This window comes from Embiotoca jacksoni, unplaced genomic scaffold (genome assembly GCF_022577435.1).
Source record: "Embiotoca jacksoni isolate LCO1_2020_lvr unplaced genomic scaffold, fEmbJac1.0.p SCAF_4, whole genome shotgun sequence".
Taxonomy (NCBI): Eukaryota; Metazoa; Chordata; class Actinopteri; family Embiotocidae; genus Embiotoca; species Embiotoca jacksoni.
In genome coordinates this window covers 10,128,383-10,146,552 of record NW_027185392.1, presented here as the reverse complement: position 1 = coordinate 10,146,552, position 18,170 = coordinate 10,128,383, and the positions used below count along the sequence as shown (strand labels likewise).

The window sequence follows — 18,170 nt, the reverse complement described above, 5'->3', positions numbered from 1 at the left end:
GCAGTGGTCTCCAACCTTTGTCATCTGACGAACCCCCCACAGGCCTGTCATTTGGACCCCCGTCATCCACACTAGCCTGCCTTCGCACGCCTATCGCTCACAGCTTCAAGTCTACTCGGCGAATTTGGGACTGGTAATACAAGAAAACCACCGCGTTAAAATGTGTTCATTTGAACTTATTTTACTTTTCAACTGCGAATTGATACTGGACGTACTTTCAGATACAAATTTCCAGCAGTTTATTCATTATTTTAGCTAGCTATTTTAAATGATTATCCATTATATTCAGCTAACGTTTTTATTTATTTCAACCGTTTATCTCATATTAACTGAACGGTTTTATTTGTTTATCCATTCGCTAATGATTTCAAACTGTTAATTTGATACTTTTTTCTAGTTATTTCAACTCTGAATCCATACCATAATCAAACAATTCCAACTGCTAGCCATTATTTAGCCAATAATTATTTGACCGTTTACTCATAATTTTAGCTCCATATTTTAAATGGGTTTTTTCCCCCCCTTATATTCAGCTAACAATTCCATTTGTTTATCCATACTATTAGCGAAACATTTGATGTGTAAGCCACACTTTCAGCAAGCCATTTATTCATCATTATTTATCTGTTCTAATAATGTCTGCGTTCCTTTTGGCTGTCTGTTTCAACTGCTCATCCATTACTTTCGATTACTGATTACCATTTCTGCTTATACCTGTTCAGATCTGTTCAACTCTTTTATTTAATTTGTTGTTTTTTTTCTCAATTTTAGGTAAGACTCGTTAAAGTGGTCTTTCTGCATACCTTCTGGATGCTGAACTACCCCCCTGGGGTTCTTGGTTCTTGCAGTAGGCTACTCTTGGTGGTGAATTACTGATCTAAATCACGTCCATGTCAGAATTTGTAATTGCAACTCCTCACAGCTTGGTGCTCGTGTTGTTTTAATTAAAGCATTGAATGCCACGCACACAGGAAGAATAGCGTTCTTCAAAAGAGTTTCTCATCTATGGAATCATTTTTTTTTAAATTTTTTTTTTTAATCTCCCTTCCCAAGGGCGTACTGTGTCTTTAAATCAGCCAAGTCCTGGTTCGTGACTCAAAATGAAAGTGGAAGTAAAAACGCTTTGGATAAAGTATTGTCCAGACATTACTTCAGCTATTCTCCCACCAACGGTCCAGCAGATGTCATAGAGAGGGGAGCGTGTCCGGTGAGTTTGGCTTAATTCACCAGTGTGGTATGTCTCTTGTACGTATGTATGCTTTGTGTTGCGACATAAAAGGTGTGTGTTCGAGGTTTAGGTTGTTCGGCGTGTAGCCTATATGCTCAAGTTCAATTAGGCAATATGTTGGCACAATTGCCTGTCTTTCATTGGTGTTGTGGTTTTACCTTGTGTTCACATGTTACATGAAATGACCGGACTCTGCGTGAAATACAGGCTCGGCGGCGGAAACACTGTAGCCTTGTAAACTCAACCTCGCTTTAAATATAACCCACTTGTGTCCAACGTGGTGTCCAATTCGTTTCCGTATGAAAGTCAATAGACACAAGCCAACCATTTTGACGAGTGCTTCCTCCTTTAGACACCGCCGAAATAAGAAAAGCTAGATTAACATGTTATTTTACACCGTCTTTATCGAAAAGACAAGTGAAAGTATTGCTTTTTTTTTTATTTTTTATTTTTTTAATTTTTTTATTAAAAATAATACACGAAAATAATACGGGAATACACATTTAAACACATATAGGGTTAGACACAGCACATAAACATCTGAAGAAAAAACCAAAAGATCTCTAATTGGAAGATGTATTTTTTTTTTTTCCAAAGATTATTTTGTTTTCTTCCTCCATTCTTAGTTGCTTTGAAAGGATTATGAAATTAAATAATAAACTGAAAAGGGGAGACACAAATTTACCACCTGTTTGTAAATTTCTTCTTCAAAAACCCAACATAAATGAGATTTCTTTTTCCAATTGGCAGTCTATTTTCTTCATTTCATTAAACATACGTTTTTGTTTTTTTTTCAAATTATTATATACGTCTATGAAATAAACTACATCACATGCTGTTGATGGTGATATATTGAAGAGAAAAAACAAAAATCACAACAAATGCAGCATATCTTAAGCCACAGATTCATGGAATAGTCAGCCCAATAATCAATACGACATGTTAGTGTCTTTCTGGAATGTTAATTATTATAGCTCTATTTAATAACTTTATTTGTTATAGCACTCTTCAGAACTTCTGAAGAGACTGCTTCTTCAACAAGGTTGATAATTTTTTTTTTTTTAAAAAGCACAAAGTCCACAAGGAAAATTACAAATATGACTGTTGAAATGAAGGATAAATAAGGGATAACAACAAATAAAATAAGTAATGAATGTATTGTATGAGAAAAATGTCATACAGTAAAAATAAGTCTTGAGAGGTGATTTAAAAGAAGGCAGAGAAGTTTTCTAGTTTAATTTCCTCCGGTAAGGTACACAGGGTTGAAGTCATAACAGCAAACCCACCTTTGGTCTTCAGATTTGATTGGGGAATGCTAATCGGGCTTTATCAGAGGATCTCAAACTAGGAGCTGGTAAGTAAAGATTTAGAAGCTCAGACAGGTAGCTCAGTTCCATACAATGCAGGGCATTCAGAGTAAAAATTTAAAATCTATCCAAAAATGGACAGGTATCCAGTGAAAGGCAGTTGAAGTAGGAAAGATATTATTAAACCTGTCTTTGAGATAAAGTGGCTGGTGGCTGCCTTTTGGACACCCTGAAACTGCGCAATGATGTTTTCCTCTAAGAGAAGTAAACACAGCAATATAATAATCCAAAATGTTTATGTTATAAAAAAATGTATTATGGGGCCCTAAGCACCATATAAAAAGGTCCAGTATCATTACTTTCAGTTTACTTCTTACTGTAATTAGAACATTTCTGAGTCTGGAAAGTATATATAAAAAAAAAAAAGCAAATATGATACACAAACCTAACACTGCAAAATAATTTTTTACAGTTACAACCCACAACTGAGGAGACCATTTGCTGGAGTTTTGAAAGTGAAAAGTTGTCTCATTCTTGGTTTATGATTTCAAACGTTGTCTGGGTACCAGCATATGTTGATCTAAAACTTGTATATCTTGTTCCTCTCCAGACAACCAAGCAAGTCATGTTTATTGATGCTTTATCATACAATCACAGAATCTGGCTTTTCAACTGTGCGCTGTTAGCAAGCTGGGTGGTCCTTCTCCGCTTTAGCCTGGAGGACACGGCATTCATGATTTCCAAAATTTAGATTATTCAGACAACAGGAGAGCTTTCCACTTTTCCTCAGTACATCTTAAATGAGCTTGGGCCCAGAGAAGGTGGTGGTGTTTCTGCATAATGTTTATGTATGGTTTCTTCTTAGCATGGTCAAGTTTTAACCACCATTTTTGGATGCAGCAATGAACTGTGTTCACACACAACTTTTTTTTTGTCATTTGTTGTTCTTGTGTTCCATCAAATTGTCCAAATATCACAGGTCCAATGTGTCTATCTAATTAATTCATAACAAATACATTTATATAATATTACATGCTTAGGACACATCTTTTAACTTCAATGTCCTTGGATTCATACCAGGGGCCATCAGGATATTGCACTCAGTGGTATCCACACAGGAAGTGTAGTCACCAGGGACTCAATAACCATATTCGTAAAGGCAAAAAATACACTGATGCTCTGCCACTATGTTAAAAAAATTCTGATTCTGGTATCCACCCACCACACACAGCTGTAGTGGCTTGATGATTGTATGGGGAAAAACATTGGCGTACAAAAGATACTTGTATTTTGCTGGACTCGTTTCATGTAGTTGTCCAGACTGCAGCTTGAATTCGAGCATCATACTTGTCCAGTAAAGTAACTGAAGAATTTCTAGTTGTGCCCACAAATATGAGTAACTTATGGAAAGGAGTCTGTTCTGGGCTTTGTGTGTTGGTTGTTGTTGTTTCAGGGAGGGCTTAAACATGTACACAATACAAAAGCTTACAAAGAGCAAGCCCATATAGTGTCACAGGAATACCAGTGGTTTAAAAGTCACATGGATTATCGAGCATGCATTTAGACAAAAATACAAAAAACAGACAAATCAAGCTGGTGCAGAGGGGCAAACAAACAAATCAAGCACATCAAGACCAGATAAACCTTAACTGACTCACAGTCCACAGCAATCACACTTTATTGTCTGACAGATAAAACTACAGCCAAGTAGTTGACAAAACAAAGAGGTCATCACAGATCTTTTATCCTCAGGTCTATGCAGCGTATGGATTTGGCAATTTATGTAAGTCTTCAAGCAGTATTTAAAAAGGAAAGTCTTGACTGGACTTTCTGTTTCAGTATGAATATTTGTTGAGAGAATGTCTGCCCTGAGTAAATAAAAAGACTCGAAAGTCTGTTGCTGGTCAGACGTGTTTCTGAAGTACTCCTGGATATCTGTTTCACTGCCATTTACAGAATGTGAAACAGTGAGAAAAATCACAGAAGCAAACTTATTTACAAACTTGACCAATAATACAGTGATGAGATCATAGGTCATTTAAGAATCTCATTCACTCATTTGTATGATTTTTGTTTAAGATTTGCATTGCAAATTTGCTGCAGCAGTGACATGTTTAGTTTCTTTATTGAAGTGACAAACAAGCCTGTTCAGTTTTGGCCATTTTCAAATACTTGTTTGACTTGATTCAGCCTTCACAATGTCATAAAAAGCATAGTGTGGGAGTCATTTAAGAAAAAATAAAACACATTTTCCCAAGTAAGAAGTTTTGTCAACTGCTTTCAAAGAGGAATTTCCATTTAAGCAGAATCACAGTTTGTCATGAACATTTAGTAACAGCTGTGAGCAGTGTCTGGACAGTTGAGTTTTGAGTTTTTGCAAATGTAAGTACTAAGCCAGGCATTTCTTCTCAATCCTAATGAAGTTATGGACAGCTCACCACACCGTCAAAATGTTTGGGAAACGTTAAGACTATTCTTGTAAAGGTTACGGCTATATATATTTTTGTACTGGATTAGAGTTCTGGAAACGTTCTATTGGAGGTGGACTGGTAATTAAAGATTAATATGGTTAATTGTCATAAATAATAATGCTTTGTGAAGTAGCCTCTGTGCTCCATTCCCTGAATGTTAATGTTTTATCATGATGTTAGTGGAGGTGGTGTTGGTTTTGGGTGAGGTGGTTTGTTTTACTTTTATCATGCTCTCTCCAACAAGTAGACATTTTTAATTAGTAGACTTCCACCAACCCCTCACACACTGACCACTAATGCATGTTAATAGATTTATCTCCACCACGTATCCACCTGTGCTGCATTTGGTATGGTGCCTTCGTGGTCACGAAAACACCAACTGACTGCCCTTTGCACCCTGCACTTTGATTCACAGAAGTGCTGTTGACCTGTGAGTTAACACAGATGTATGTGTTTTTTCTATATATCAGCTGATCCCCATATAACATCTGTTTTCATTTCAACTGTCACTATAGGTGAAGAAACATGGCCTCCATTGTTGCAGTCATCGCTGTTTTCAGTGCCATTACTATCAATGCAGAAAATACTCTGAGCGGTAAGTTCTTTCACGATCTGAGAATTTCATGTGGGAAATATTGCTTGCTACTTATACAACCCATCAATTTTTTTCTCTCTACAGAATTTGTCAAAGTTGAATGCAACGTTCAAAACGTGGGGCAGCATGGCCATCAGTCAATGCTGGAGTGTGTGGTCCAGACCTCACAAGAGGTAGTGGATGCAACTATCCACAGGGTCACTTGGAAGAAGAAGGGACGTGATGATCCCTTACTGTTTTTTACAGAAAGCAGGGCCCAAATGGTGCGAGGCTATAGTTTTGCTGAGCCATCCTGGAATGAGAAGAACATGAACGTATCCCTGCTCATATCCAACACTGTGGTTGCGGACGCTGGAGATTATACGTGCTCAGTGTCAACGGACAGCGGTTTTGCGGAAAAAACCTGTTCCCTCAAAGTTCAAGGTGAAGCTAAAACAAAATTTCAATCCATTTGGTACAGATGCCTATTTTCAGTAGGATTTGTTGACAGAACTATTGTTACCAACTCACTTTGAAACGTAGGAATGGTTAAATATGTTTTTATAAACATTTCTTTATTCTAAATGCACAAAGGAAACCGGTAGTTTAGAGATTAAGGGACTTTCCTGACCAAGGAGATTGGTATTCCCCTTACATTGTTTCACTTGTGTCTTTTACTTTCAGTTCCACTGTGACAACCAATCACATCCAGAAATTCCATTTGGAAGAGCCACTTATATTATTTAAACATTTGTTTTGCTGAGTACACATTATGAGTATATATTGTAAAATGTATTATGTCAAATATAATGGTCATCAAGAAAATTAGAATTAATTGAGATATTTTATTGGTGTTGTTTTATTGACGTCATGGTGCAATATTCAACTCAGTTATTATGTTTGCGTTCTGTTTTGTCTTTGCAGCCAAATACAGGGCACCAATCATGCGCTCCATCCCTGAGAGAATGACTCCAAATGAACACAGTACCCTGATTTGTACCTCTGGTGGTGGCTACCCAAAAGGTAAACTTCGCTGGTTTGACATGGACAATGAAGAGTGGACCAAAAGCTCTGAAATGGAGGCAAAACAGACGGACGAGGGACTGTTTCAGCTCTCTAGCAAGCTGGAATTGCTGCCAGGATCCACTTTCTCCAAGTATACCTGTGTCGTGTTCAACGCCAGCGGAGGCAAAGAAGACGAGACCACATTCGAACTGCAACCATCACCTTTAGGTATGTTATGGAGCACCACTCAGTACTTTCTAGGTCCGCTGGCTATATCCTGCTGCACACAATGAAATGCTGTGCTGTAATTTCAGCCAAAGTTAAATCTAACAGCCCCTGAACTTTGAAGCCACCCAGATGTCACCACAATTTTGTTTGCATGGTGGGAGGTTGATGGGGGGCTGAATTTCCCAACAGAAACCCCAAAATTAAAAGTATTTGAGGTTTAGGTCATGAGTAAATAATATCTTGCCAATATGTGCCTGCATCCGTTTCAAAACATTGGTACTTGCGTACCGTGCTGCGAACAGATCGGGTCCAGTCTACATCCAGGACATGGTCAAATCTTACATCCCAGCCCGCTCCCTCCACTCTGCTTCTACCAATCGGCTTGTTGCTCCCTCGCTGCGAGCTAAACACTCTACAAAATCACGACTGTTTGCTGTCCTGGCTCCTAAATGGTGGAATGAGCTCCCCACCAACATCAGGACAGCAGAAAGTCTATACATCTTCCGCCGCAAACTAAAAACACACCTCTTCCAACTTTACCTTGAACAGTAGAACTTTAGTAGCACTTAAAATGACACTTACTGATAACATTTTGTAGTTTGGCTTTCTTGAAGAAATTGTATTTTCTTGATTCTTGTTGTTCTGGGTTGTGTACCCTCATGGTTGAAATGCACTTATTGTAAGTCACTTTGGATACAATTTTGTTCCTCTACAATGCTACAGCATCTGTTTGTTTTATCCATAACGAAAGAAGACTGTTGTCCTTGCTGAAGGTGTTTTGACACAAGCTTTTGTTTGTAGACAGGCTGAAACATGTCTCTCACCTAACATTTTCAAAACAAGACCGCTCATAAAGAAAGAATACTATGCATGATGGTAAAGACTGGGTAGTGTTTTTCATGTAATGGAACTGAACTGCACTGTAATGGAAAAACTCCCCAACAGCTTCCCTTTACAAATCATTAATCTGTGCAGTGAGAACAGCAATAACAGCTCAGTGTCAGTGGTTTAATTGGGTCACATTTTTGCAACATAGTGCAAAGGTTGCTTGCAAGCTATCTAGTTTCATATTTACTTTCTACTTTGTGTACAAGGATAGTGATTTAAGCAAGAGCAAATGTCCAAACTGTACACATCCCTCTGGTAGTAAAAGAGAAAGTAAATGTAGACATCTTAAGTATTACAGGCGGAATTTCCCACCAGTGCATGCATACCTCATTTTTTGTTTGTTTGATTTATTTCAGGGCATGAAAAGGGAGCAGAGATTTCAGCCTCCAAAATAGTTGCTCCTGTGGTGGTCATCGGGTCACTGCTCGTAGGACTGCTGTTGGTACTGCTGATTTATAAAAAACGATCTCCATGTGAGTACACACTCCTGTCCTCCTTTGTTTTTGGTCAAAATTAACCAATATGAATCTTTTTCAGTAACGATATATCACATGAAGAAATACAATGCAAAATTACAGTTGTCTGTTTAACAAAGTTTCTACTTATTCTAAGAAAAGAACAAGGTCACAACGCAGTGGGTTTAAAACACACTTTTTTTTAGACAACTCCCAGACACTGCTTGAAGGACTTTTGTACTAACATCTAATTTCCTACAAGAGAAATACAGCAAGAAATGTACTCACAGCTTTAATTCTTGTTCCTATGGACTTACTGTAAGTTTCTTTTGACAGAAGTTTTTGCCAAATCTATAAAATGTAGTGAAACATGGAGAATTTGTTATTAATGCACACATTATTTATCTGCAAATTATCTTCAAAATATAATTGTATTAAAAATATCATTGAAATATTACAATTCATTTTTTTAATGTCTGTTGTAAAACGATTGTCAGGTGCCTGTAGGTAATCGTTCCTCCTGTTTGTTCCGGCCCTTAAAAGATTTGTTCATACTGCTGTTTCAGTGTTCACATGGATACCCAAGTATGATTTAAAACAGATTCTAAAAATTTCAACCTATTCCTAAAAATGAGCAGTGACAGTACTACTGATATAGTATACAATTACAGAAGTAATACCATTGCTGTTATTGGATCATAACCTCGACTACAATTTCTGATGTGATACTTGAATACTAACGCTCACAAATGTGGAGTGAGATTTTATCACGTGCTCTCTGTAAACAATGAAGACCTAACAGGAAGAAACACACAATAGGTGAAGGTTGACACAGAAAGTTGAAACTGGAATATCCTGCAGAACATCTGCTTAGTGGCCCTTTGATTTGTGATGGGAAAGCACATTTCCCTTTATTGTTACATTATCCAGCTAAACAGTTGTGTACTACAAAGTGTCTCACGAAAATTGGTGACGTAAGCACGAGTATATACTGTATCTACAGTGAGTGCGTCCACTGATCTCATCCCAAATCTGGTTGAGCAAGTTTTGAACGTCAATGTTTACTCATACATTTAGTTGAATCACATATTCATCCCTAACCACAGTACTACTCAGGACATTCATTTTGTATATTTCCATCACTTTGGAAAATTTGGGTTTAGTTATTAATAGCTCGTATTTGAAACATAACTTAACCTGGTTTATGTTTCAGACACTTACCACCGGGGATCTGTCTATGCTTGCACGTCCTTAACTCACTTCATATGCTGATGCCTTCACACCCACCTATTGTAAAACACAGTCAAATCTTTTATAATGTAATAATTTGTTGCAGGTGGCCATCAAGAGGTTCCTACACATGATGAAAGCGACAAGGAAGGTACGTATGTCTAAATTACAGTGATTTGACTGACTGTGTTTAACTAATACGTCTTTGCATTGTTACTGTTTTCATGTGCGCTGAGATTTTATTCAAGCTTTGATGTTGTTTATATTTCTCCAGGTGATCATCAGGAAGTGGTTTAATTCCAGGACATCCTACACTGAGGTAATTACAATGCTCCAAGCAAGCAATTGAAAAGACTCATTTTACCTCCACTGTGTACTGTCTACTGTCTTTACTGGAAGTCAGATAACAATCGATAGATTGGAGTAAGAATATTCTGTTTCTAACGCTCTCTCTCTCTCTGCAGGAGACACCGCATGTCACATAATGATATTACTTAACAGACAACCTCTGAAATCAACACTCTCTTGTTTGCTAAACTCTGTCATTATACCTTTTCCATTGAAAACAACCATGTATAACCAGGAATAAGTTGTATCAGTTTGATTTTTCAAAGTAACTGTATCAGCTCTCCATTCACCCAAGCTTGCTAAGTTAACACTCTTATATCATGTATAAATCGAAACAAAAAATTATGCTGATTTTGAATCCAGCCAAAATTAACTAGAAGCTGGGGGCGTGGGGAGGGGGTTAATCTTCAGGACCAGTGACCTTAAAACACACGCATCAAGTGCAAACAGGAACATCACTATTTTTCTTTTAGAGATGGCAGTGAGTATGATGTGTGTTTGTCATTTGAGGAAATGTTTGTAGAGATAATTATCTTTGTTCAACTCATGCAGCTATTGTAGCACTTTTCACTTCCTTTTCTCGTGTTCTGCCCATATTACGAGGAAAACACTGAAAAATGATTTTAAGATGGGGACATGTCATTGTGTATATTTTTGTTTGTATGTTTTTTGCAATGAAATGTAATTGATTTGGCTTATTGCCCTAATTTTACAGATTTTTATTTTTTTTACTCTTTGCGTGTGACCTAAAAATGTGCTCAAGTTTTGTGAAAGGGCTCAAAGATAAGGACTTTTCTTACTGTCAACCAATCCCATCACAGTGCCAGTACATGTTCACACTTTTTGTAACTTGTCTGCAGCACTCAGATGCACGTACATGTGTTCCTAATGAAGATTTACATTGTTAAAATAAGGGTATCGTATCAGATTTGAAAAAGCTGCAGTAACTCCCAGTACATACAGGAATGTTTCCAACTGTGAATTATTTGGCATCAAGTGGGATTTGCTCAGAATAAAACACACAGTTTGGGTTACAGTGATGCACTGTATTCATTTACTGTTTCTTAAAGGATTCATGTCACATGATCACCAGTGGTTACTTATTAGCTAATGCAAAAATATATCCAAAAGCTCTTTTGTTTTTCCTACTTCCGTGTGATCAGTGAGACTGTGCTTATGTAACTTTTGGCAGCAGTACGCTATTCCCAAAATCAACACTTATCTTCACCACTTCGGGTATTGTGTCTCACTCTTTTCATATTAACCAACTCTCATAAAAATAGAGATTTTAAATGTGAGACCTGTTTGGTAATGAACAGGGTCGCAACAAAACAAAATTTTCTACTCCTTGTCTGTCACTTGTGACAATAACAAGGCAAAGTATGGACAATAAAATAATTTCACATAGTTCCAAGATAGGTCTTTGAATTCATTATTGACTTCATAAAGAAAAACAAAACTGTGAATTTTAGCAAAAGTTTTAAAAGTTTTTTTGTACACTACTAAGTAAAAAAGACATCAACATCCTTAAAAGTAATAAAGGTACATCGTTGTTTTTTTTTTTTTTAATCTATGAATTTATGTCCCAATTTAAATGTCATTTCCAGATATAACCTGACACAGTAATATTGACAATAATAGGGCTGTTTGTGTTGTTTTGTATGATTAATGAGCACTTAATGAGAAAGCTGTGATCTGTGGTGTTATGATGTAATTAAAACATTTTTTTCTGAATTGAAAGGGAGAATTGTGTAAATGTTTTAAATTATTGTCTGTACACATAGATTGTATTTCAGTACTAGCAGTTTTTGTTCATCTGTAGGCTTATTTTAAAACACATCCAACATTGCATCATCACCTATTACAACACAGGCACAGATGCACAATTCCCAAGGAACATTTTGTGTGAGTCATGCTGCACTTACAGTGCCTTGCAAAAGTATTGACCCCCCCTTGGCGATTTTCCTATTTTGTTGCCTTACAACTTGGAATTAAAATTTATCTTTATTTGGATTTCATCTAATGGACATACACAAAATAGTCCAAATTGGTGAAGTGAAATGAAAAAAATAACTTGTTTCAAAAAATTCTAAAAAATAAATAACGGAAAAGTGGTGCGTGCATATGTATTCACCCCCTTTGCTATTAAGCCTCTAAATAAGATCTGGTGCAACCAATTACCTTCAGAAGTCACGTAATTAGTTAAATAAAGTCCACCTGTGTGCAATCTACTTTGAACATCCCACAGAGCACCATTAAAACCATTATTAAAAAAATGGAAAGAATATGGCACCACAACAAACCTGGCAAGAGAGGGCCGCCCACCAAAACTCACGGACCAGGCAAGGAGGGCATTAATCAGAGGCAACAAAGAGACCAAAGATAACCCTGAAGGAGCAATCACAGCAGAGATTGGAGTTTCTGTCCATAGGACCACTTTAAGCCGTACACTCCACAGAACTGGGCTTTACGGAAGAGTGGCCAGAAAAAAGCCATTGCTAAAGAAAAAAATAAGCAAACACGTTTGGTGTTCGCCAAAAGGCATGTGGGAGACTCCCCAAACATATGGAAGAAGGTACTCTGGTCAGATGAGACTAAAATTGAGCTTTTTGGCCATCAAGGAAAACGCTATGTCTGGCGCAAACCCAACACCTCTCATCACCCCGAGAACACCATCCCCACAGTGAAGCATGGTGGTGGCAGCATCGTGCTGTAGGGATGTTTTTCATCGGCAGGGACTGGGAAACTGGTCAGAATTGAAGGAATGATGGATGGCACTAAATACAGGGAAATTCTTGAGGGAAACCTGTTTCAGTCTTCCAGAGATTTGAGACTGGGACGGAGGTTCACCTTCCAGCAGGATAATGACCCTAAGCATACTGCTAAAGCAACACTCGAGTGGTTTAAGGGGAAACATTTAAATGTCTTGGAATGGCCTAGTCAAAGCAAAGACCTCAATCCAATTGAGAATCTGTGGTATGACTTAAAGATTGCTGTACACCAGCGGAACCCATCCAACTTGAAGGAGCTGGAGCAGTTTTGCCTTGAAGAATGGGCAAAAATCCCAGTGGCTAGATGTGCCAAGCTTATAGATACATACCCCAAGAGACTTGCAGCTGTAATTGCTGCAAAAGGGGGCTCTACAAAGTATTGACTTTGGGGGGGTGAATAGTTATGCACGCTCAAGTTTTCTGTTTTTTTGTCTTATTTCTTGTTTGTTTCACAATAAAACATATTTTGCATCTTCAAAGTGGTAGGCATGTTGTGTAAATCAAATAATACAAACCCCCTCAAAAAAAAAATCAATTTTAATTCTAGGTTGTAAGGCAACAAAAAAAGAAATACGCCAAGGGGGTCAATACTTTTGCAAGGCACTGTACATAAGTAAGTCCCACTTGCAGCACAAACATTTACAGATTCTTTATTTAGAAGTTTTGCAGTAGACTGCTTCAGTTGGTGGCTGTTTTTAAGATGATGGGACATATTGACTGTTTTCCTTTATTTTCTTACTCCTGATGATATCAATTAGTAATAATAATTCTTTGAAAACTTTGTTGAAATTTCCCTAATTTGTGCATAAAACCATGGAACACCTACACACTTCAACACTTCCTGCTCCTTCAGCTGATGGAAGTTGTGTAAAGTTGTAACAGATGCTATGTAGCGGATCATTGATGTACTGCATAACTGATCCATACAAATCTACACTTTGACTTAAAAAAAAAAAAAGCTTAAATCTGGATTAAATTACTTTTTCTGCTGTTCAAACATAATAGTAAATTAATGAATAACAAAAGGTATAGAAGACTGATACTGTTTAACGATTTTGTAAAGCTTAAATATTTCCCATTCCTGCCATCTGGTGGACAAATAGCACCACCACAACGGTACTGATAGACGAAGATTGGAGACAACTGATATTTTTGCAGCCTTTAATAGTGCAAATAGATTCCTCTCTCGCTCTCTGATCTGAAATGGCCCTGATTCAGCAATTGAACTACCAGTGAAACCATGAGAAAGTGTAGTTTCAGTGTGCAGAATTAACAGTTTCAAAAAAAAACACCACCAGCAAATGAAGTACTGCAGTTAAAACATTTGCAGTCAAGATTAATCATTCCTGTTGTTTTAAAAAAAACAAAACTGTAGAAAATAGTTCTTTGGGTCAATGTGATGAACCTGGAAGGAACACATTCCAGCTTCAGCACTTGTTGAAACCTGCATCTGATGCCAATCTGCAGAACAAGTTTGACGAGCCCTAATTGTTTTTTAGTTAGTTGAAAAGAAAGGCTTTGAAGTCTGCTTTTAAAAGTAAACAAAAGCCAGACTAGCTCTCTTGTGTTTTGAAAGACATTATGAACAAATTCATGTAAAAGATTTTATTCTTTGCCCATGGAGTCAAGCAGACCTTTGTCAGATAGTGTTTTTAACATAAAAGTAACTCCTTAGCTATAACAGTTCAATTAGCCTGAAGTTCCTCTAAACACTAGCTGATCACGGAAGACAGAGCTGATTCAGTCAACTGGCTTTGCAGCTGTTTCACAGAGGCACAGATAATTTGTTGCTTCAATTGATTACGTTTACCATAAGTTTTGATTGCACACCCGCATAAAAAGTAGAACATTTCCCTTTAAAAACCAACGACAGGTAAAGTCAATGACAATGATTATCTTGTTACAAAGGCACCTGTCAATCAGTGGGAAGTAGTTCTTGAAGTTGATGTGTTGCAGGCAAGAAAAATTGGGTAAGTGTAAAGATCTAAGTGACTGCGACGAGGTCTGAACAGTCAGAGAATCTCCACAACAGCAGGTGGTCTAACTATGGGTGGAAATATGTGTCACTACAGAGAGAATTTTAATCATTTATACTTGAATTTGAATTGCTAAACTTAAATAATTGCATCAAAAAACAGAACTTGAATCACATAATTTGAATTTGTATCGTTTATCTTGAATAATTACACTGAAACACTGAATCTGATTAGTATGATTGACTTTATAGTTTTGGAAGTAAAAGTTGCTCTGAAATTACATCTGATCATCATCTAATTCAACTCAATATTTGTATGAGAAGAAGCTTTGTGTAATATGTACAGGTGATAATAATACTGCAGCTGTTAGATCGGGTTAATATGGCACAGTTTATGAGCTTAAATGAAAGATTTCGGCTGCAGTCATGTTTCGCTGAATATGATCATTTATAGCTAACTAAACTGAAATTCTAATTTCTTGCTATTTATAGATACACATCTTTAAAAATGCATAGTATATTACAACAATGTGATTATCTATGTTGATCTAATTCAAATGCATTTGTTTCTCCTTTTTTTTCAGTTTAAAAAAGGTTCTTTAAACTTTTACCTTTTCTTACATGTTTTCATGGTCTGGTTTTCAGCATCATGAAATTGTGACACCTTTACAAGCTAAACATCATGTCACTGGCACAAGTAAATGACTGAATGCAAATGATTTAGTCTCACAGGATGCACAACATCACCCCACATAAAACCATACAGGAAGCACGCTTGTTGTGCTGCACTGTCTGTGTGTGAGGGTGTGAAAAAACAAAGCAAGAATCCCGTGAGCCCCAGTCACCGCGCCAAGATGTTGCTATGCTGTTGGTCCGTAATGTTGATCTGCCTATCTGCTTATTCAGGTAGGTCTATCTACTTTTCTGAAATAGATATTGATGTAGTTAAAGTCTGAATAATAAAGTTCACTAGACCAGCTGAGAAGGATCATTTTAGATCAAAGAAGTTTTCTTCTTTTTCAGTTTGATCCCATGATCTCTGTAGTTATCTGAGATTAATGTCACTCCTGCTGCTTCCATCAAAACTGTTATTTAGTTGGTGTTAGAATAATGGCAATGTCTGTTTTTTGATGTTTTTTTTTAAACCCTCTAACCACAGACAGTTTTGTCTCTTTTATGACAGAGAGCACTGTGATGTACAAGGAGTCTGGCAAGAACATCACTTTGAGGTGTTCCTCTGAAGAATGTCCCGAGAGGATTATAGATTATGTCGGGATGTATCTGTTTCATGAATTTATTGAAGAGAAAGAGGTGATTTTCTACAAAGACAAACTCATGGAGCGAACGGGGTACAAAAGCAGGATTCAGATAAACAGATACCAGAACCACACCATCACCATCACCATCAGCAACCTGACCGCGGATGACTCCGGTGTCTACACCTGTGTCTACACAAACACAATGATAAATCAAGTCAGGTGCAATTCTGCCATAGTATTTGTAAGAGGTTTGTTTTTCCTTTTTCTCCTCAAAAACTGCTCAACTTTCTCTTAGTTGTAGTAACTCTCAATGGTGCAGAGGTGCAGTGTCTGGCATACACATGGTACCTTTGCTCAATTACTCATTTAAAAGGTGACCTTTAACTCTGCCACAAACTCATCTTCCATAGTTGATGAAGGTGACTAAATACAGATATTGCATGGACAAAGAAATGTAGGCTACCTTATGTTAAACTATGTACAGTGGCAACATGATTAAGGTCTCCAAAGAGATCTAACTCTACTTCTTATTGATATAGAATTCCAGTAACATAAATTCCAAAATTATTTATTATTATAAATTATTTATATTATTTATTATTTATGGCATTTGGAAGGGGAGGAAGAACAAAAAGCAAACAAAGGGAAAATGTAGGCCTATTTGAAAAGCTATTTTATTCATGGCAACAATGGCAAGTATAATGCTAATTATTATCAGTTCTTAGTAACCAAATTTTGCTCACTTTTGTAAATTTACCTCTGTTAAGTGCAGGACTTTTGCTTGCAAGATAAAAATTGTAGATTGTGTTATTACTATTTCCATTATACTCCACAACTGATGGACTACATATGTCCATTACTCATTAACAGCTATTTCCAATATGCTTGTGTGCTACATTTAAAGACCTTCTTTTTAGTTTTAGATAACCTATTTTTTGAGGCTTATGAACAATTCAAAACCAAATTGCAAATTTAAAAAGCAAAACTGTTCCACAAAGGTTGTCACGATGAGAAACCTTTAGAGCATTTGCATGAAGACATTACATTTGATTTGGTGTAACCCATGTTTGCCTTTCTTTCACACAGGAGTAACACCATGTTCCAAACCAGAAAAGGTGCCCGGGACCAGTGCAGAGGAGAGAGGTCCGCCTCTGGTGTTAATTGTCACTGCTGCCTGTGCCATCAGCTTGCTAGTTGGCATCATCTTCATCCTACTGATCATCCTGAGGGTGAGTTCAGTTCTCATTAATCATTGCTTTGTGCCTTATCAAGCTCTATAGTCCAGTTCTGTAAGTTTTGGATTGCAATAGCGGTTGCCTTGTTTATCTGTACACATTATCAATTGTATATGCACGCTTTACCAGTCTATCACACAGCATCCCTTCCAAACCACAGAAATGCTGTAAACATAATGAACCCCTCGAGCTCGCATGCTGATTAAATCTAAAACCACTGAATGCTCAGTCTGTGTCTTAAGTGCAGATGTGGGTTGCTTCTTCGAACTGACAATACCCCCTTCACATTTTTTTCATTGCTGTCTCAAACACAATGCCTGTGCTAGATAAACCAAGATTCATGATGATTTAACAACAATTTTCTCCCTCAAATGCCCCTAACGTGTCGTCTCATTGAAAGAACTCCACAAAACCTTGTACTTGCTCTACCACTTCAGAAAAATCACCAAATTTGTAGTGCTATTTAATTATCTTCAACTGCTCTGCCATCTCAAACAAGAAAGTTTATTTTACAGTTAACATTTGTTGAAAAATTAGGTCTTCCGTTTCTTTGAATTTACTGTCATTTACTGAATGTAGTTTTTTTTTAAAAATTCTGCACAAACCCTCATGCTATACAGAAAATCTCTACAATAATATTTTCACTGCCAACAGGTGAAACAATCCATTCGCAGCAGAGGAAGAAGAAGTGCCCCGCAAGAGTCCAATGATTATGTGTATGAAGTTATGAACATGAACGGCAGCTCCACAGCGGTCATCAACAGGCCACTATAATTTTGCTTAGCAATGATATCAAATATTATGGACTTTTTGGACGTCTTCTTCTTTACAAAGTAAAAATACTTTTAGCTGAATTTAGATTTTCAAGTGATTTCAATCAACATACACAAGACAAAATGCTCAGTTTTAATAATTGTATTATTAATTCTGGTTAAAATGATTCTTAATATTATTTGTATTGCTCATCAATATTACAACTCTAATATTTGTGTGGTATTGTTGTGGCTATATTTGACTGGTTAGGCACAAGTAATAGATATCAATGTAATAAACATGCAGGAGATGTAAAAGGCAGTGGGAATAATAGCTAACTGGAACACAAAGGTTGAAACTGGCCCAACAGAGCAGTCAGATTATTGATTTCCAGAAATGTGGCAGGGAAGACAATCAGCAGGTGTTTTTGCTTCAGTACTTAA

The 18,170-nt window shown here is 37.0% G+C and overlaps 2 protein-coding genes across 2 annotated transcripts; both read left to right on the top strand.

The window, feature by feature from the left end:
- The first annotated feature begins 1,062 nt into the window (after positions 1–1,062).
- Positions 1,063–11,474, top strand: LOC138209325 (butyrophilin subfamily 1 member A1). Its single transcript, XM_069167823.1, has 8 exons — positions 1,063–1,207; positions 5,522–5,601; positions 5,686–6,024; positions 6,505–6,813; positions 8,058–8,174; positions 9,493–9,537; positions 9,661–9,705; positions 9,851–11,474. The coding sequence occupies exons 2-7, from the start codon at positions 5,532–5,534 to the stop codon at positions 9,681–9,683; spliced, it is 903 nt and encodes a 300-aa protein (XP_069023924.1). The 5' UTR covers positions 1,063–1,207; positions 5,522–5,531; the 3' UTR covers positions 9,684–9,705; positions 9,851–11,474.
- A 3,848-nt stretch (positions 11,475–15,322) lies between these two features.
- Positions 15,323–17,796, top strand: LOC138208597 (uncharacterized). The gene is made up of 4 exons (XM_069166593.1): positions 15,323–15,386; positions 15,664–15,987; positions 16,826–16,968; positions 17,629–17,796. Exons 1-4 carry the CDS (start codon positions 15,335–15,337, stop codon positions 17,746–17,748), a joined length of 639 nt encoding a protein of 212 aa, XP_069022694.1. The 5' UTR covers positions 15,323–15,334; the 3' UTR covers positions 17,749–17,796.
- Positions 17,797–18,170: the final 374 nt, after the last annotated feature.